The sequence below is a fragment of the Cloeon dipterum genome, chromosome 3, assembly GCF_949628265.1.
Source record: "Cloeon dipterum chromosome 3, ieCloDipt1.1, whole genome shotgun sequence".
NCBI lineage: Eukaryota > Metazoa > Arthropoda > Insecta > Ephemeroptera > Baetidae > Cloeon > Cloeon dipterum.
In genome coordinates, this window is record NC_088788.1 from 13,237,072 (window position 1) to 13,257,417 (window position 20,346).

The 20,346-nt window shown below is 39.9% G+C and overlaps 4 protein-coding genes across 4 annotated transcripts in view; 3 read left to right on the forward strand and 1 right to left on the reverse strand.

Moving 5' to 3' along the window:
• The first annotated feature begins 523 nt into the window (after window positions 1-523).
• LOC135939978 (leucine-rich repeat and WD repeat-containing protein 1-like) lies at window positions 524-2,682 on the forward strand. The gene is made up of 6 exons (XM_065484603.1): window positions 524-849; window positions 916-1,055; window positions 1,137-1,351; window positions 1,413-1,626; window positions 1,697-1,962; window positions 2,349-2,682. The coding sequence occupies exons 1-6, from the start codon at window positions 745-747 to the stop codon at window positions 2,627-2,629; spliced, it is 1,221 nt and encodes a 406-aa protein (XP_065340675.1). The 5' UTR covers window positions 524-744; the 3' UTR covers window positions 2,630-2,682.
• Josd (Josephin domain containing) lies at window positions 2,634-4,474 on the reverse strand. Its single transcript, XM_065484604.1, has 5 exons — window positions 4,388-4,474; window positions 4,136-4,327; window positions 3,867-4,084; window positions 3,214-3,394; window positions 2,634-3,150 (listed from the first exon to the last, which is right to left on the reverse strand). Exons 2-5 carry the CDS (start codon window positions 4,172-4,174, stop codon window positions 3,025-3,027), a joined length of 564 nt encoding a protein of 187 aa, XP_065340676.1. The 5' UTR covers window positions 4,175-4,327; window positions 4,388-4,474; the 3' UTR covers window positions 2,634-3,024.
• Window positions 4,475-5,899: 1,425 nt separating this feature from the next.
• Window positions 5,900-11,340, forward strand: LOC135940389 (calcitonin gene-related peptide type 1 receptor-like). Its single transcript, XM_065485258.1, has 10 exons — window positions 5,900-6,114; window positions 6,435-6,659; window positions 6,729-6,969; window positions 8,342-8,510; window positions 8,576-8,699; window positions 9,200-9,377; window positions 9,513-9,646; window positions 9,836-9,921; window positions 9,980-10,160; window positions 10,625-11,340. Exons 1-10 carry the CDS (start codon window positions 6,040-6,042, stop codon window positions 10,763-10,765), a joined length of 1,554 nt encoding a protein of 517 aa, XP_065341330.1. The 5' UTR covers window positions 5,900-6,039; the 3' UTR covers window positions 10,766-11,340.
• Window positions 11,341-11,697: 357 nt separating this feature from the next.
• Sardh (Sarcosine dehydrogenase) overlaps window positions 11,698-20,346 on the forward strand; it is a 31,935-nt gene continuing 23,286 nt past the window's right edge. Inside the window, exons 1-11 of the mRNA XM_065483469.1 lie at window positions 11,698-11,849; window positions 13,612-13,649; window positions 13,712-13,835; window positions 14,556-14,809; window positions 15,786-15,998; window positions 16,845-16,968; window positions 17,202-17,410; window positions 17,850-18,012; window positions 18,065-18,209; window positions 18,719-18,860; window positions 19,037-19,234. Of these exons, the coding sequence (XP_065339541.1) occupies window positions 13,620-13,649; window positions 13,712-13,835; window positions 14,556-14,809; window positions 15,786-15,998; window positions 16,845-16,968; window positions 17,202-17,410; window positions 17,850-18,012; window positions 18,065-18,209; window positions 18,719-18,860; window positions 19,037-19,234 (1,602 nt within the window). The 5' untranslated portion in view covers window positions 11,698-11,849; window positions 13,612-13,619. The remainder of the gene's footprint in view (window positions 11,850-13,611; window positions 13,650-13,711; window positions 13,836-14,555; window positions 14,810-15,785; window positions 15,999-16,844; window positions 16,969-17,201; window positions 17,411-17,849; window positions 18,013-18,064; window positions 18,210-18,718; window positions 18,861-19,036; window positions 19,235-20,346) is intronic.

Genomic DNA, 20,346 nt, shown 5'->3' on the forward strand with positions numbered 1-20,346 from the left:
TAATATCGCGCATTTCATTTCGTACTATTACGCCATTTTGAGGGGGACAGTGGGACAATCATTACAATATATATTTCTTCCTTGTTTACATGGTTTTGTTTGTAGTTTTAATACATTAAGATTTAAAGTTTCTACTGGAAAAAATGTCCAGTAATTTCGGTAATTTCATTCCAATAAAAAAGTTTTTATTCTCATTAAGTATGTACCAAAATTTGGTTAACTTTCGGATCATTTTTATAAAAATTTAGAATGAAAATATAATTGTTTCCAATTTAGAATGAACTCAAAACGATTCCGAAATAATAATGATCTTCAAAAATATGATTCAAATCTAATTTAAAATTCAAATTTTAAATAGAGAATAAGATAATATATTATATTTTTTGCAAGGACAATTTTAAGAGCGAACGCTGGCGGCTTGTATTATATACATAAATTTATAATTATACGTGCCGTACATAGTTGGTACCATGTTGGCACGCTTCGAGATTGGCGCCAAAACGCGTTGATCCTAAGTAACCAGCCCATATGATTTTCTTGCTATCCTCCTCACCTCCTGTCAATATTATCTTTTCGCCGCAATCTTAATCAAATTAAATTGAATCAGAATAGAATACTTTTTTCATAAATATACAGCTGACTATAAATGAATTGATTAAGCGCTCATTTCAAGTCAAAGTAAGGTTTTAAATTTTCAAAAGAAGATTACTACTTGTAGAATTAAATAATATAAAATAAGGGAAGATGTCTCCTGGGCTTCACACAGAAATTGATGGACAGGTTTTCCGGCCGGTTGAATTTCTTCGTGTTCATTCCATCGATGACAACAAGTCTGACATTCAAACTGAGGTAAATAATGCATAATTTTTCCGAATGAAATCATCCTCTCCACAATATATGTAATTGTGATTTCAGATTTGGCACAGCGCTTTTCAGCCAGATTTGGAAAACCCAGGAAAGCTTACATTCTTGCTAGCAACCTGTGGAGGAAATAGCGTTTGCATCACAGATGTTAAAACGTCTACAGTAAAATATAAATTCAAAGCAGAAATCGGGTAATTTTTTGTTTAATAAAACAAAATATGATTAATACTATGTACATAATATTTACAAAAATTCTGATATAATTGTTACAGAGAAAAACTATTTTCCCTGGCCTGGGGAACCAACCTCTCACATTCAGTAAATTCCATTTTGGCAGTTGGAGGCACAGGGAAACAAATTTACTTCATCTCACCAAATGATTCATCAGTGGAAGCTGCAGAATTATCAGGCTTTACAAACTTGAGGGGCAAACAGCGCGCGGTTGTCTCTTTAATATTTCATCCCAGCCAACTCGATGTTCTTTTCTGTAAGTCCAACATCCAGAGGTTGAAATTTGATTTGAAAAGAACTACAACATTTTTGCGCAGGTGGATTTATTACAACAAAAACAAGTCAGATTTTGGTTACGCAGTTTGACCCTTCGAAATTATCAAATCTGAAGGTTCTGCACAAGCTAAGCTGCCCTGATTCGCTCATTCAGGCTGATTTCCACGTGACTAGCAGCACACTTTTCTGTGCTCACGACAGAGGACTGCATGCTTGGGACTTGGACTGCAACCTGAGCAAAATTGATGATGATAGGTTGGTCCAAATAATATTGAATGTGCAATAAGTAACTTTCTGACTCCTTGCTCTACCTTCGTATTTTCAGGTCTGAAGGTTATTCAGTAACCTTGCCCCAACCCATGGACAAAACGATTGGCATGTTGCACAACAGCACAGAAACTATGGTTGACTCCGTTCTATCTCTTAGGGGAACCTCAATGGTCGCTTATAAAATAGTGACGTTTGGATGTATTGTCATTTTTGACGTTAGTGATGCTGAAATGAAGAACAAGAAACTAGAGCCCAAATCATTCCTCATGCTAGAGCACGACGACTCCAACGACGCCTACTTGTACCTTGGTTGGGAACCAGGTTAGAATACTTCCCATTTTTTCTTGAACCTCTGCTCAGCACATCCTGCGTGCTTAAAGCTCACCTGGTCTAAATAATACCGCCAAGTGAGTGGCCGCAGCACCGAGCTCTTTAATTAAAACGCCAGATATTGGTCCTTAGCCACTGTAAAGGTGTGAAAATCAGTTAAAGTGGCGAGTTGGCGCCTCCCCTATTTAAGTAATTAAAGTCTTAATTATCCAAATTGCTTGAATATCTCCCATTGCCTTGACATTACTAGCAATGCCTTAACAATGCGAGCCAACAGGCTGGTAAATATTAAGGTGCTACATTTTGAAAATTCGTTAACATTTTTGAGCTGATTTCAGCAAGTTATTCTAAATTGTGGCATGTTTTGTTTGTTTCAGAGAAGAAAATTCTCGCGTGCGGCGATGGTTCCGGAGGAGTTTGGGTGTACAATCTCGCCAACCTCAACCTAAATTCAGACATAACATTTTCCACTCCACCATCTACCATTCTGAAGTGGCCAAAGCTGAAAGATGAGTATGTCGAGATTGATCGAAAGGTGACAGTAGGGTGCAGGAATCGCAAACAGCTGAGCAATTTTGTTACTCATGTTAGTATGAACCAAGACTATCTCGTCTCAGTGACAAGGACCAACTTCATTTGTGTTTGGAAAGGGAATTAAATCATTCCTGATCAGATTTCCTAAAATAAATTATATTTTTCTAGGCAAACCGATTTTATTGACTTTCATTTTTGCAAGATGCATTGAAAATAGAATTAAGTTATATAAATTCTCAATCAATATATAAAAAAATAACAGAACCATGCCACATCTACTTCATCAATACCGAAAGTTTTAGAGGCTCATGTCCTGTGAGCTGAACAACATTGGGAAACCAGACCATTCACATAGATATATTCAACAATTAAGCAAAAGCTGCTGGCACTTAGAACAAATTGGAGGCCAGACGTGGAAGGCGCAGTATTAAGAAACAAAAAAGAATGGCAGCGATTTTTTTATGTTTCCTTTGCCTCCTGCAGCTGCACTCAACGACATCAACAGCAAACATTTCATTCTCACGTCCTTGTATCACTAGATTTGAGCCAACTTTGGTTTTCGCCCACTTCCTTTCGCACAATCACAAACAGCAATTTGTCAGCCTCGTTAAGCTGTTCTTTGAGGTAGATAACAAGTTCCGCTTCCTGCAAATCCAAACCGCAAATTCCTTAGAATTCAAACAAGTCAAAGTTCGCTTCATTTTGTACCTTTCCAATTATCAGAGGCGTGTCCAGCTTGGAATCGAGGTTGTAAAAGTCTCCATTGATTTCTTTTATGGCAAACCAGTGACGTCGGTTGAGGGGAAGCGAAATCGGTCCTATTTTGGTTTCATTTGCTATGTTCAAGATGAGGCCAAACACATTGCTCATATTCAGACAGCTTGGATCTCTGTTGAGTTGAATTTTGGTTAGAAAACGTACTAGGTTAAGTGGAAAAAATTAGAACATTCAGAAATTTTAGATCAATGAAAAAGTGATACTTGCAAAATAATCAATAACTACTTTAAAATAATTCTGTAAAGCTGTCAACGCGTTTAATGGTGGGCAACATTTTATTCCAAAAATATCATATTTGGTTTAGGAGTGGGCCTATGAAATTTATTTTCAGATTTTCTCCAAATTTAACCCACTAAGGGTGGATTCTAGATAGGCTTGTAACCTCCTATTGTGTCCCTCGATTTGTCACATAGTGTCCCCTCAGTCTCATAATTATGTTCCTAGATACTTTATATTTAGGTTAAACATCATGAGGTGTGAAGCCTATCTCAGACCCACCCTAACTGAATTAATAAAAATATCTGTGATGCTTCAAAATTAAGAGATGACTGTACTGTATGGAAGAGAAAAAGAAAATTGCTAACTTTCTTTTGTCGAACCAAACTGCTTCATAGCCGACAGTTTGCAGAGCTGTGCTGAGCACATTAATGTCATAGTTGCCAAGCCCTAAGAAGGATTTGTGAGGGTTGACCCAGGCCTTTGGAGCCAATGAATTGCAGATTGCATCCAGATCAGCCTGCTTGAAAGCATCCTGCTGCTGGAAAATGTTGTTCAGGGCGTGCAGGGCGCACAGCTCTTTACACTGTAATTGTTTTCAACATCATTTATTGCTACCTTGAGACACAAAAATTACCTGTCGCTCATGGTAAATGCTGAATTCTTGTTTATTCATCAGCGTATCGTGTAATTTGGGTTTCTATTTACTTTTATAATTCATAAGGGAATGTTGATAAGAAGCATTCTGCGCTCCCTGGAAATTATGTATTATTGCCGTTTGCTTGCGGGAGGTAATAGAGGCGTGGACCGTCGACAGTAAAGTGAAAAACTAATATCGCAAAAAATATCACTCACATCCACACATATCAGATTTTAATAAGTTGCGTACGCTCGTAAGTCAGGTGTGACAGGTGTTTTGTTTGTTTTGCGTTGCGTGATTTTTTACGTCCGTGCGGTCTCGAGACTTTTGAAGCTGATGCTGACATCTGAACGCCGCCGACGCAACTTCAAGGAAGTAGAAAGAGCAGAGAGCGGAAACCGGGGAATATTATTTTTTATTTGGCACGAGGCATGATCTGACAATAAATTCTGTAAATTTCGATACTTAAAAAATACTAGCGATGCAAAGTATTAAAATTAATTAAGAAACCCGAACCGAAGTGAAATTTGTGGAAAGGCACAGTGCGTACAGCATTTTAGCAGGGTTTGTCGCGGTTCGAGGATATTATATTTAATATTGAGTAAAATTTTATATTGAAAAATGAAAAAACGCCGTGAAACCAATATATTTTAGGTCAGTTCCTGCGTTGGCCGTAGAACTGAAATTTTGAACAACGTGTTGAGCTCGTATCGTCAAAGCGAAAAGCGAAACAACTTTTTCTGTTATTGTGTCTTGGATACTCCTCGGCCTGGCTCTCGAGTGACGAGGAGTCAGCGAGCAAAGGAGCCATGGGTGCGTCATGTCATGTGCCAGTCAGTGATTGGAAAAATACATTTTGGGGCGTGGAAGACGTCAAAGCTACTTTTAGTTAAATAGTGCTCGCTTGAAGTTTGAGATAAAATAAAGAAAAGCCAATTTTATTCTTGGGGTAGCGGTCGCGCACCGCGCCCTCCGTCTGCAAGCGCGTGTTGGGGCAGATCAGGCCGAGGAGTGTTACGACATACTGTAATTATTGTAAGGACGGTATAAGTACACTTCTACCGTCCTTACCGATCAAGGGTACCTAATTTTTTTAATAAAAATAGGGAATTTGTGAGTCACTTCGGCTGTAAAATAATTAACGTAATAAGTCAAATAATCGGCCGGTGAGCAATTTTTGCAATTCCGACAATAGGAACCGCCGTGTCTTTGATTTGAATAACTTGCACCCGTTTTTATGATTTCTTTGACTGTGATCGTTTAAAAAACTGCTAAATTACCAAACTATCAGGATCTAACTGCAGTAATTTTATTACTTTTCTACTGCCAATTATTTTACTGATCTTGGTGTCCACGCACTTTTACCTTGCTTGAGGAATGGCTTAATTATTTATCCTTATATTTTAGGAACAAGATATATATATATATGGTTTAAAATAGTGCAAACAACTTAACGAAATCAACATTTTGAACTAAGAAATCAAGTTATTAAAAATTATCTTCTCACTCACCTGCCTTCATAAATCAAAGAACATATTTTTTATAATGTTATTTAACTATATAATTTTAATTTTTTTTCACTGTACTTAACACAAAGTGCATGGGAAAATAATATCATAGCGTACATTTAAATACGTGCATTTATCAACAAACATTAATTTATAAGAGCTATAATTAGTCGTCACTCACTCAATTTGACAGCCTTATCAATATTGTGCTTGTGAACATTTGAATAGCACTGCGCGAGCTGTCGTCGACTGAAGGAATTTGTCACCTTGTGAACATAAGTGTGTGACGTTGTTGCTGCTGCTGCAAATTGATATTATCATGAAATCAGCAAGAGAACTAATTGCGAACGTATCTCTCGCGATCGGTGCGGTGCGAACCACTCAAGATTTGAGATGTCCACCAGCGCACTCGCCATAAGGTGGACACTACTGATCATTTGCGTTGCTTCGTCACATCGGTCATGTCTCGTAAGTAATTGAACCGTCTGCATAACTTTTGTTAATTGTAAATAGCTGTACGTCTGAGTTAAATGAATACCCCCTCCATGCGCGGTTTGATTTTGACGTTCTACAAAAAATCTTTATCGTTCGTGAGGTGAAATTTTCAAATGATTTGCGAGCCAAGTGTTTAAATTACTCACGTTTTTTAAATTATTTTTTATATCTTAAAAAGATTATTCGAACAAGGATATCGTTTGGCATTAATCATGACCTTGACGAATTTAATTCAATGATTTTTTGATATCGCAATGAGAAACAAAATCTAAAAACACAATCGTGCTTCCAAGGCTTCTGCGGAGCAAGGCTGCCTCTACAGGGACTACCCCGTGCCAATGCCATTGCAGGCGTTCGCCCATTGGGGCTGCTGGGGTTGTTACAGCTACATGCAGAGGTACGCCTCTGGCGGCCAAATCCCCGTGAACTTCAAATGCAAAGTGGACGGCTACAAAGTCCCGTGTGCGCACAACGAGAGCCTCTTCTTCGATCGCACCGACGCGGAAATGGTCACGCGAGTAAGAGCGAAGCGAAATTTGAGGCACCCTATACCTGCCGTATGGGCTAATAAATTTTCTTTGAATCAGATTTCTGCATCGCTGCGGAACGAAGGGGACGCGGCCAAATGGATGCAGTGCTGCGAGGCATCTGAGCGATGCTGCCTTTCGCATTTGCAAAATTACAGCAACGAAGAGAAAAGGGAAAACGAAACAAAGTGCCCGGCGCTGTGGGACGGATGGGAGTGCTGGGGGCAAACACCGCCTGCAGCAACAGCCCGCGGCTCGTGTCCCAGTTACATCTATTCAGGAGAGCCTCCCTCTTGCCAGTGTAGGTGCAATCCAATCTTCTATAATTCAAAAGTTGGTATTGAATATATGCAAAGGAGACAAAAATCAGCATTTATTTAAGCGACGTGGAAAGTTAGAGCAGTGACTGCAGCTAAGCAGTACTGTGTAAGAATATATTTTGCTTGGTGAATCGTTGTAAAAACTAGCGCACTTTAATATTTCTCTCTCCATTGATCAGTAAAAATTATTTAAAATAAGGTTTCCTTCTGCTGATATTGAAAAACTCACGTTTTGTATTAAGTGAAAGTCACGGTCCATAGGATAGATTTCGCTTATCTTAAGCAAATCCGTCGAAATCCACAAGTTGTCAGTATATATCGCTGAAAATCTGCAAAAAGTTTTTATTATTTTCATTTTTGGGAAAATTTGGGAAATTTTTTTAAAATGAAGCGTGCATCGGATATTGGAATCCTCTTGCCGGGCCTGATCGAGTGAATACCAAATTTAGGGTCATCGGCAAAGGTCAACATAGGCCATTTTCTCAAAATTTGGCAGTTTCCGTAATTTTATACCCATAGCAGAGATTTTAAAAAATCTGAAAACAATATCCTATATAAAATATAGTTCCAAGGAAAAGTATAACCTTTTTTGGCACTTTCAAACCAAAATAACATGATTCTTTTATTTTTCCAATAAAACCGTAATTGCCAAATATCAGTTAGTTTAAACCATCATAATTGCAAACTTTCGCTTTATTTTCGACTCAGCTTGACATTCCATGGCGTCCTGAAGGGTTTTGGTACGCTCAGAATTAAAAAAATTGCCACTGAGAAGGGCAAAAGAATACTAAAATCAACACCAATTATTAAAATACTATCCGTATTAATTTCCTTTGACTTTGACCGATGTTACTTGATTCAGAAAGAAATAGATTGCTTTATTTATTTTACATATGCACCAAAAGTTTTCTAAAAAGAATCCTGTGATTGCCACAAGAAAAAATGGACAAATGCTTTTTTGTAGATTTTCATATGGTGTATCAAATTTAAAAACGTGTGAAATTTAATACATATAAAATCAGAAAATTAATTTTTTGCTAAAAGCACACATTCTATATCCTTATTTTTGCAATCCCATTGTGCGTGTTAGCCCCGTGAGTAATTCAACAGAATACAACAATAAGCCAAAATAAACTCACGTTTAGTTGGCCATTCATAGCGAACAATACACCTGTGAATGGGCCACGTATCACACTGCATGAACAGAAACTTTTCGACCAAATCATATAACTCACCATGCAGCCGTGTCAATAACGTAACCTTTTCCAAGTCATTCATCCTAATGATTTATTCAAGCCAGTATATGGCAGCGGATGGAACGAGAAATTGCTAGTTCATGGATGTATGTTTCAGTGAGCAGCTGGAAAACGTGCTTTTCCAACGGAACCTGGGCCGTGCACACAGATTTCACGTCGTGTTCGCTCACCTCGCAACTCCGGTCGAGGCACACTTTTCACATTGTGATTCTCGGAATCTCGACCGGCGCCGCGCTCCCGGCGCTCGCAATCTTCTTCCTGCTCAGGTAATAATTTATAAAAACGTCCCGTCTCCACTGAGTAATTGCATTGCTTAAACTGTCATTTCTAGGCGGATCAAAAACACTAGAGTACGGCTGCACAGAGCCCTGCTGACCGCAATCATTGCAAGAAATGTCCTTGTCATACTCAACAAGAGCTTGGTCATCTTGGACGACATCAACTCCAAAGACGTAGTAAGGGCTTAAATGTGCTTCTCGGTACTGGGGTTTTAAAAATTAATGCCGGTCCTATAGAAGAGGGAGGACATGCTTTTATTTACTTAAATCTGGGAGCAGCAAGGAAAAAACTCTAGTGGGAAATAGAAAACTCGTACACGAAAATTTTCGTTTTGATTTTGTAATGAGAATATAGAATTTAATTTTTGAAGAATGGAAATTTATGTGAGTGATTATTTAGTGCGGTAAACCGTTTCCTACGGCAAGTGATTAAGGATTCTCTGCCGTTATAAATCTTTTTTGCGCTGCTGAAGCTGTTACGTGATGTAATATTTTCTTCAACCACCTATCGTTCTTAAAATCCTCACCGAGTAGATCCATTTTGTAAAAGTTAGTTTAGCAAAAATTTTGTTTATTCAAGCAGCTCGCAGAAAATCTTTGCGAAGACATGTATGTTAAATTGAATTTCGGTCCCGTGCTGCAGGAGTTGCTAGAAAACAAACATTTGATTTTTACAGGAGTTGTCCGCGCTGGTGGAAAACGCAATTTGGTGTCGCGTCCTAAAAGCGCTGGAAAAACTGGCAACCAACGCGGTGTTCTGCTGCATGACCCTCGAGAGCGTCTATTTGCACCAGCTTTTGGCCAGAGCGCTTCACGGGCTACCAAACATGTTGCCTTTTTACATCACAGCCGTCGGTGAGTGTGTGCAAAAGGCATTAAAAGCGCAAAATTTGCATCTAAAACGAGTTATAATTCGTACGTAGCGCAATTGAATATTGTACGCGAAATTGGGTGGAAAATTCTCTCAGTGTGCGTGACCTGTATTTTCAGCGCTGTGCGGCGTTTTCACTGGTACGTGGGTGGCTGTGACGGCGACGATGAATAACCAATATTGTTGGACGGTCGACGCCAACGATTTGAATTTGCATTGGATCAATGATTCGCTGCGAATCGCACTCCTGCTGGTGAGCTCTACCACCAGAAATTTCTCTCTCACTGCAGCAAATCCTTCCATGAATTGAATTTCCTGCTTTTTATTGACTTTTGCGTTCAATTCAGTCTGACACAAAATGTCACGCCACAGACTCGTAAAATGAAAGATAAATCCTACACTTCCTCCAATACCAATTTAAATTGATGAATATATCCCGAAGGTAAACACCGTTCTGCTCGCGGACGTCGTGCGAGTTCTTGCCAGCAAATTATCAAAGATTAAAAACGTCACCACTTTCAGAATAAGGTAATTGTCGCTAAAACAACGCCAAATTACACATAAGAACCGAAGTAATCCATTCCAGGAGGACGGTGAAGGCCACGGTGGTGTTGGCGCCAGTATTTGGCGTTCAGTTCCTTTTCACGGCAGTTAGACCCGTCACTCAAGACTGTGTGGCGACGCAGGTCTACTACTACGTTTCCTACTCAATGGAAGGCTTGCAGGCAATTTTAGTAGCCTTGCTCTACTGCTACATGAATAAGGAGGTAATTTTCCAAACTAGTGAAATTGCACGTGGACCACGCTTGTGGCCAAACTGAGCTGAAAGTTGTGTGCTCTTGCTCTCATCATTAGTAATTAACATTTACGAGATATATAATTCAAATTTAATGACTTAACTCAATTAGTTTGGGATTTTCTTCTCTATTTTAAACAAAATCAAGCTGAAAAAGTTTAGTAGCAAACAAACCCATGCATGGCTGCTGTTTTTATCAATGCAAAACATGAATTATAAGTGGAAACATCACTCGTCCTCTAATTGCAAATGATTTTTTTTATGTCCTGAGTGTTGTATCAATTATCGAGCTACTCTAGCTCCCGTTGTGAGTTAATTAATCAACAACTCCATTTCTGCGCAGCTTGGGATTGAACTGTGTGGTGAATGAAATAATCCGTCCGACACGGTGTGTTTTATTGATCTCGCTGAGCGTGTGTGTGGGTGCTTTTGCAGATCCAAATGGCGTTGCGCGTGTCGCTCGAGAGGAGATTCGGCCTGAAGCTACGGAAGCCGCGACTGAGTCTGATCACCGATCTAACAGAAGTGGCAGCTGGAAAGAAGCAAAGTTTTGATTTCAATCCCGATTTTAAATAGAATTTGAATTTGCATATATTTGTGCACTTCCTAAACTCAGGAAAAAGCCAGATCAATTTTTCTTTCAATAATTCCCTTTCATATATACCAAAACAAGTTGCATTTTGTATTTTTAAAATTGTCCGAGACACGTATTAACACGTGACCAAAAAAATTTGAAAATATTCACTACGCTGAATAACTTGCGAACCCCTTCTATTCAACTTGAATTATTTATTAAATTAATATTTTATAACGAAGTAGTGGCGTAATTTGTATTGATGCTAGAAATAAAATTGCGACGCAGAATCCATCTCGCACGACACTCAGGGTGACGCTAGATTGCAAAATGAAGACAGACATGGTTGATTTTTCTCTGCCAAGACAGAATTACAGAGCGTCTATTCCTGTTTAGTAAGTGTTTCACGAGACAAGCCAGCGCAATAATAATTTCTCTTGCTTGAAACACCTCAACTCAACCTGAACACCCTGAGATTATAATTAAGATTATGACCTATTTATCTCAAGAAAACTCTCGATACCAGGTATACAATAAGATAAGAATCATTGGTCAGTTAATAAATTCGTTTCCTATATATGACTCTTGTTTTTTCTTCCTGTAACACACTAACTTCATGCTTCGAATTCAAATTATTTTTCATGAAATATTTACAAACTCTGATTAATTTACATGCAGTGGTTAAAAAATTCTTGACCTCACAGTTGCTTTTTGACGTAAGCCATTATATATTTAAGGTTCACACCAAATTTCGATATGATAAACAAGTCTTGAAATAACATGACGGCGGGCTTGCGTCAATGACCAATCCAGCGCTGTGCTGCGGGAAGGAAGGGTCACCAAACAACTGATTGAAAGATGATGCACGGCGTACTGCTGCGGGTTTCTTGGAGGTCAGCAAGAGGACCAGCAGCCGCGGCTCGCAACATATGCACGTTCATCTCGAGTTAGTCTCATTTACCACGTCGTCGAGAGCGAATTGGTGCGGCGGCGATCGACGGCGATCGGCGGCGACAAGTGACCTTCGCGTACACGGCGACGCATTTATTTGCATGCATTATACCGAGTAGCATTATTTCGTAGCAGGTACGTTTCATTCACACTTTTTGATTATCATTTGCCCACGGTTCTCAGAAATCGAGAGTTGCCTAAGTGGGTCGGCGCTGAATTAATATTTGACTTTGTTAATTGGCACCGAAACGCGGTGCAACGTTACGAGCAAGGGTCAGTGGGACGCTGTGTGGGTTGATTTAACCATTTCCTCACTAAAGTACTGAAATTAACAGTCTATTATATTATGCTCAATTCCGGCTAGGCCAAGCTACCGTGCAAATTAGGAGAGCTAGAAATAATCAGGAAACGTTTTAATTGTTTACATAACCTTTGTGTCAAGGATCATATTAATCATGCATAGAATTTTATTTATAGTAAAATAATATTTATTTAAAACCAATGGTTTATAACATGCGAGAAGGGAATCATGCTTAGCAGCTTTAAATAACACGATACTGCTATTTTCATAATTCAGTTTTGTATTCTTATGTTGCATTTGCAAATGTTTAGAAACTTAAAAATGGAATCTTTGGACACATCAAGAATAGCAGAAATTAATCGCATATCTAATAGCCTAAATTTAAAATAAACTCCGCATCCACTTTATTTAATATAAAGCTCCCACTCTGCGCACAATATTGGTTGCTACTGCAGCATGCGTTATCTGAGCGGTCATGAACTTAAAAATGAGATACGAGTCTGATCAAGTAGAAGCTGGTTCATCAAGACCTCTGGCCTATTTTGACCTGTTTCTTTTCTGGTTGAGGTTCCTAAAACAATAACAAATGTGTCGAAATAATTTAACATGGATAGATTTTTAAACAAATACTTCAAGGGTATTCGTGTTGAAAAATAACTCAAAAAGGTTTTCTCGAATGTGTGTTCGTTTTTTAAGAATTTAACTAAAAAACCAAACCCCTAGTAGCATGGCGCAAATTGGCAAACAAATATTCACGGAATTTATATCATTATTCTTGATTATTTTTCTCTAGTCAAATGCAATAAAATACAACATTAAATTAAGAGGCTATACAAAGCAAGAAAGGGCGAACAGTAATAACGGAAAGAATGCTAAAACGATCCATCATTGAGTAATATCACGCCGCACTGAGCCGCAAGGTAAATATTTAAAACAATAATGTCTCGTTTTAAATTTATTGATAATAAATTATGATAATATAGTATTTTGTTACTCCGATTCCGAGTTCAACAAATTATTACTCGATGTGCCTGAGGCACCCTATACAATATACAACAAATTTCAAATAGCGCAGTGGCAGCGAACCCGTCAAAAACCCAATTCAAAATACATATATCAATATCAGTTGATTGTGAAAATAATTTCACTGCAGATAACTGCAGACAGATTTTTACCTCAAAATCCTAAGCTCGCTTTGAACTTAATATTACGCACGCCGTGCTCACTCGATTGCTGTCGGACTAGTGAATAGGTGAGTGCTAGCGCAGAACTTGAATCAGATGATTCTTTTCTTCCTAGCATTGCCTAGGCCAACAGACGGTCACATACTATTGACTCTGATTAGATCTACAAAGTAGTCTTAATTTTATCTGAAGCATGCTCGAAAGTCAGAAATAATATTTTCCATACGCTTTACAACCCTGTTGTTGTCAAGGTTTGAAAAAATAGAAAAAGCAATTAGAAGCATAATTTAAGTTCTGAGATAAGAAAAAAACAGAGTGAACTTTAAGACGCTTGGAAATATACGTCATTAACTAGACTGATTTTCAACCCAAAGGTTGTAACAGACTAAAATAAAATAAATCGATTTTCCAGCATTCAAAATGTTGAGAGCAGCGCGGAGCAGTTGGTCGGTAAGTTAACACTCGTTGGAATAAACGTAGAATCGCTTTTATTGCACATGGTAAATTTGCAGACGTGTCTTCTAACAAAGAAGGCGAGACTTGCGGTCCCCAGGCAGCTGGCAACAGTTCCAGACAACCACCAAGAGCCGGTCGAGACGCCAACCTTGCCAGAAAGTGCAGATGTCGTCATTATAGGTGAGCGTGAAAATTAGTTCAATTGCAGGAGTCAGAAATGGAAGGAATACCGCAAGAGGCTTACTAGCGAATGAAAAGTTCAATTTCGCTCCGCGCGTCTCAAAAGAAAACGTGAGCACAGTTGCGGGAAGAGCGAAAGCCGCTTTTCTTTCTAAATTACTGCTTTGACGGCGCCAGTCAGCAACGAACCAATTTCCCAGCGAGTTAATGGAAAACCGTCGTTTTTTTCTACCCCTCGCATTTTAATATCGTTCTTTTCGAAGGTCTCTCTTGTCGCAATTTGTGTGTACGTCACCGTCTCGACCATAGCGAAATATTGCTTCCAAGAAACCTCTCATTCTATTTTGACAATATGTACATATTTAACTACCCTTTGCTTTCATCAGGCAAAGGCTAATCCTAAAGTTTTCTTTTCTGAACGGCATTTTGTATTACAAATTCATCATTTCAATAAGGACTCTAACCTTTGGCAGGAAAAATCGTTTTTATTAGTGGAAGATAAATATTTATTACGGCAAAGTTCTAATTAGAAATTTACGTGATCACTTATAATTTAATTTTGCTCGGCATAGCGGCAGTAATAATTTATAATTTTATTGAATTTTGAGGGGAAACAAAATTAAACATTACTCTTTCAAACGATTTTGAGTAAAACAAATTAATCTTTTGGACCATTTGAAGGTACACGGCACGAGTAACACGCGCAGTTTACAATTTCAGGCGGTGGCTCTGCTGGTTGCAACACTCTGTACCAACTAGCTCGTCGGGGGGTACGTGCGGTGCTGCTGGAAAAAGCTCGTCTAACGGCCGGCACCACGTGGCACACGGCCGGCTTAATTTGGCGTCTGCGGCCCAACGACGTGGAAATCCAGCTTCTGGCCACCACCAGGGACCTGCTGATGAGGCTCGAGGCTGAGACCGGCATCGACCCTGGCTGGATCAACAATGGCGGCCTCTTTATTGCCCATTCCAAAGTACGCACTCGGAAAATATGGAAGTATTATGTATGGGGCCGCCTCTTGGGGATCATGCAGATTTGCTTGCGTTAATTTTGCAGGATTTTGTGTAATTGTGTTTCCTGCTCACTGGAAAGTGGAACTCAACCAAGACGGAAATGGCTTTTAAACGCAACTTGCAATATTTTGTGTTCATGTGAGATAAAAATTTTTCTCAACGGAACACAAACGGAATTCCCGAATCACAGACAGAAATGCGAAAACAAGCAATTTAATGATAGTACAAATCATTACATAGGTTTCGAAACCCTGCAAAAACCACAGGTTGCCATATCCTTCACTCTAATTAATTTTCCAGACCAGTAACTATGGTCTAGTTGTGGAGTGCTAATAATAAAACACATCGAGTTTCCGTGACCCAGTTTGCAATTTTCCTGCTCTTTTTTCAGTACACAGGGAAAAAGCAAATCACGCTAGAGCGCAATTTTCTTTGCTCGCTCACAATCATCAGCCCCCTTACACTTTTAATTTTCCTTCCTCTCTTCTCGTGCGCCCTTTGATCTGGAAAATTTTTAATTAAAGCTTCGCCTTCCGTCTGCTGCCGGCTGCGAACGCCTGCAGATGGGTAAATTATGCAACGCGGCGCACACTGGCGTTCCGCTGGCTGCATATCCAGCACTCCCCGACATCCCCAGGGGATGCAATCCACTAATGTGTTTTTGGCGCGTAACATGATTACGTCAACTAACGTCCAGCCTCAAATGATGTGAAACCTAATGGCACAGAGCACCTGATTGAAGTTTTTCGGTGAAAAAATCTCATGTATTATTTTTGTCGATATCTGAACAGTCGTGATTTATGCTGTTAAATGAATTTAAAAAAAAACGAATCATGCTCTAATCATTTAGAAAATCGAATTGAATGAATGAAATGTTTATTTTCTCTGGCTGGATTTTACATTTAATTACTTCTCGAATTTTATTTCACTTTTCAGGAACGTCTTGACGAGTACCGCCGCTTGGCCACCGCCGGCAGATTTTTCGGGATCGAATCCCAATTGCTGAGCCCCGCTGAGACGAGCCGTCTCTTCCCTTTGATCGACGAGAAGGCCCTGTACGGAGCCCTGTACAGCCCCGGCGACGGCACCGTCGACCCAACCGGCATGTGCGCGGCGCTCACCAAAGCGGCCAGCCGCTCTGGCGGCAGGGTGAGTGAGATGTTCTCGCCCCCAAGAGTATACCCGCCTAATTAGTAAATATGAGTGCGCACTCGTCAACGACGGGAGCGAGTGCATGCGGCAAGTGGAGACGCACAGTCCCATTTCCGTGTAGGGAAAGATCCATATTTGTATTAATTCATTTGTCCTCGTCAACCCTGCTTTCTGCAAAATTTTCCTCATGTTGTTCATCATTTCACATGACTTGCAATATTACTGTTTTGCATTCAAAGTGTATTGATGTTGCAAAAAAAAACTCCGGAAAATCCTTGTTGCCAATGCATAAACCGATCTCTAAGGATTTGCATTTGCAATCAGTTAAAGCCAAAGTTGAGCTGTAAATTTGTAAGAAAATTAGCTTGTAAGTTAAGTGGCGAGCTCTGGCTCTCTACTTGATTTTTTTAATTTACGATGAAGAGTTCCCCCGAAAAGGGTATTACCCTTGAATAGATCTCGACGAGAGGAATTGACATTGACATCTGCCATACAGTAAATAGGTCCTTTTTTCATTGTAGAGCAAGATTGTTCAAAGGACAATTTGATCAATTTTTAATTGTGGCCAACAAATTTAATAATTTTCTATTGTTGCCCTGTATTAATTCAATTTAAACTTAAAGTATTGAGTTTAAAGATAAGACCTATGAAATTTTGGAATGATGTTTAAACAATTTCAAGAAATATGACTTTTCTTTCTTCCAATAACAAATATTCAAATTTAAACCTAACAAAACGTTATTTTTGGCTATACCTTCTAAGCTGTAGAATAGTATGAACCAAAATTTTAACTCAAAAATAATACTGTCCAAAAATTAAATATAAATCCATTTTTCATTTTAGGTTATAGAAGGATGCAGCGTGTCCGGCATTCAAGTGGAAAGAAATATGTTCGGAACGAAGCAAATTTCAGCGGTGAAAACGCCCTTTGGCACCATCAAAACTGAGTGCGTCGTCAATTGTGCTGGTAAGCAGCGGAATTTATTCTATTCCCTTATGCCCCAGCCCACACGAAACGAACTTGGCGCATGATATTCTAACAAATGAGCAACTTTCTTACTCGGATTGAGTTATACTTCCTTCTGTACCGCAGACACGTTTCAACTTTTGCTTCAAAGTCGCAAAGTCGGGTGCGGAGGGCTTGTGCTCTTTCTTTCAATGTTAATTAAAACTTTTCCATTCGACCCAAACAAATTCCAGGAGTGTGGGCGCGCGAGATTGCAGCCATGGTGGGTCAGCACATCCCTCTGGTTCCCATGAAACACGCGTATGTGGTAACCGAGGAGGTGCCCGGCGGAGCGCGGACCCTGCCAAATGTCAGAGATCACGACTCATCCGTCTACTTTCGAGTGCAGGGGGACGCCTTGTGTGTCGGCGGGTACGAACCCAATCCCATCATTTTGGACAGTGTGAGTAAGGCGTTGAATCAACGGATAAAAAAATAATTAATTTTTCCTAGTTGTTTGAGAACAAATAATTTTTTTTACCTCTTTACATGCAATTAAAAATGTGGTGAAATTTATGGATGAAAAGCTAGTTTGCTGGGTACACTTAAAAACTTCAAATAATTCAAAAATGGAACAATTTTTTAATGAAAGAAAATAATTAAAATTAATTTCAACATTTATTTGAATAACCCTCACGAGGCACTTTGATATTATGAATTAAATACACTCACTGTTAAAATATTAACATTAAAAAATATTTTTTTTCGCGAAAACAAATTGAAACTTTAATAAGGCAAAAATATGACTGCGAGGGAAATTTCAGGAATTTAGACTCTTCATGTTATTCATGCAACATTATTGCAACGAATTAAAACTCAAAAATTGATTCTTTACATTCTAGGTGGCCAAAGATTTCATGTTCGGCCTGTACGAGCTCGACTGGGACGTGTTCGGCGTCCACGTCCGTGGGGCGGTCCAACTGGCTCCTCTCCTGGAAACAACGGGCATCAAGTCGACAGTTTGCGGGCCGGAAAGTTTCACGCCCGACCATAAACCCTTGCTCGGTAAGCAATGTGCAGACCAAATTTAAATTTACAGCTACACGGCCTGTTGCAGGCGAGGACCCGAAAATACGCGGCTTCTTTTACGGGTGCGGATTCAACTCATCAGGCATGATGTTGGGCGGAGGGTGCGGAGAGCAGCTAGCCCAATGGATCATCAACGGTCGGCCCGAGCTGGCCATGTACGCCTACGACATTAGGTGAGTAGACGCGCAGACTCATGGTTTTGTTTATGGCCGAGAAATGCGGGTGCTGCAACAATTTTATGAGCTGGGGAGTAACTTCAGCCAATTTCTTTATCATGAACGCTTCACGAAAAGTAATGCCTGAAATTGGGCTCCATTTTTGTGTGCTTTTTCGCTGCAGAGATGATCTGATTACTAGAAAAGCGATGGAACACCGAATACGTGGTATTGGCAGTCTAAATTTCATTAAATTGTAAGAGCCAACCCACTGGAGCAGGGCGGAAGGAACTCTGCAAACAGCGATAAATCCACTCTAAACCACCCTCGTAGATAAATCAGCCCGTATAAAAAGCGCTAGGAGGTAAATCCGTTTAGTGGCGCGCTGAAATGGGAATTTCGCCCGCGCGACTTTCTGTGTGTTGCATGTATTACGCAATATCAGTGGAAATGTGCCGCTCTCCGTTACCATGCATGTTTGAAAAGAGCAGGAAGCTCACATTTCATTAATGTCTGGTGAAAAACAGACGCTTCACCACGGAGCAAAGGAAAGACGTGGCGTGGGCCAAAGAGCGCAGTCACGAGAGCTACGCCAAAAATTACAGCATCGTCTTCCCGCACGACGAGCCTCTCGCCGGAAGGAATTTCAAGCAGGGCCCGTTCCATAAGGTAACTTGAGCACTCTGCAATAAACATGCCACTTGAATCCGATATTACATCTAAAACGTTCCTAACGTCTTTGTTTACGTACTAAATCACTGTAAAAAATCTAGCGAACGACTTTTTTATTTTTACCCTTGATTCTCTCCGTCTCTTGTTTAATCCCAAACTAATTTGTTTTGCAGGAACTACTCGAGGAGGGCTGCGTATTTCAAGAACGGCTGGGCTGGGAGCGGCCTGGCTGGTTCACCCTGCGAGGCCCCGCTCCAGTCCCGAAATACGACTGGTACGGTGCTTACGGCAATTCAAAGAACCCGCCCTCCGTGTATAAGGAACTGCTCCAGGGCGATTACTCGTTTGGCCACCCTGAGCATCACCACGTGGTAAGAAAGGCACACTCATCTTTATTAAAATTTTATAAGCGTTAGAAGAATATAAGATGGATAGGAAACTGGCAAAAAAGCCGATTTCCTATCCACCTTGGTGGAGGGGTGGGTATGGGGAGAGGTCAATCCTTATTGGGTATGGGGAGGGAAGACTGAAGTGGTAATGTTGAAATAGTGTGCAAAGGGAGGTGGGAAAATGTCATGCTCGCTACGGTGACTGAGCGTAATCTGGATCTCGACAATATGTTGAAATAGTGCGTAAAGGGAGAATGTTCATCCTGAATATGTCATGCTCGCAAAGGGAGGCCAGAGTGCTTGCCAAAGATCCATGTTCATGGATCTTTCCAAAAAATATGACGCGCATGCTCACAAAGGAATCACAGATGTTGGAATAAGGTAGAATGTCGTGGCGTGTGCAGAATGAAAAAACACTCGGTCTCCCCTGCAAGGAGAAAATATGAGGCGCTTGCTCACAAAGGAATCACAGATGTTGGAATAAGTCAGAATGTCGTGGTGCGTGCAGAATGAAAAACACTCGGTATCCCCTGCAAGAAAAAATATGACGCGCATGCTCACAAAGGAATCACAGATGTTGGAATAAGGTAGAATGTCGCAGCGTGTGCAAAGGGAGAATGAAAAAGCATTGAGTCACCCGTGCAAGGACAAAATATGACGCGCATGCTCACAAAGGAATCACAGATGTTGGAATAAGGCAGAATGTCGCAGCGTGCAAAGGGAGAATAAAAAAACACTCGGTATCCCCTGCAAGAAAAAATATGACGCGCTTGCTCGCTAAAGGAAAAAAAAAGTGTGTGGACTGCTGCAGTGTGAAAAAATTGACTCTACTCTGTAGAACAAAAATAATTTTAAGAAATGAAAAGAGCGTCTGTTATTTTTTATGCTCTTTATTTAGTTGAAAGTTTTACAATGTCACATATCGTATCAGGCTGTGAAATAGTGCTATTGTTGTATTGGTTTTTTGACACAAACAATTTCGTTGAATTCACGTCTAAGCCCGGATGACTTTTGTGTGGAGGGAATTTCATGAAATATTGTGAAGGTCTGGGTGTATTGACATATCACAAAAGCAAATGTATATATACACGCTC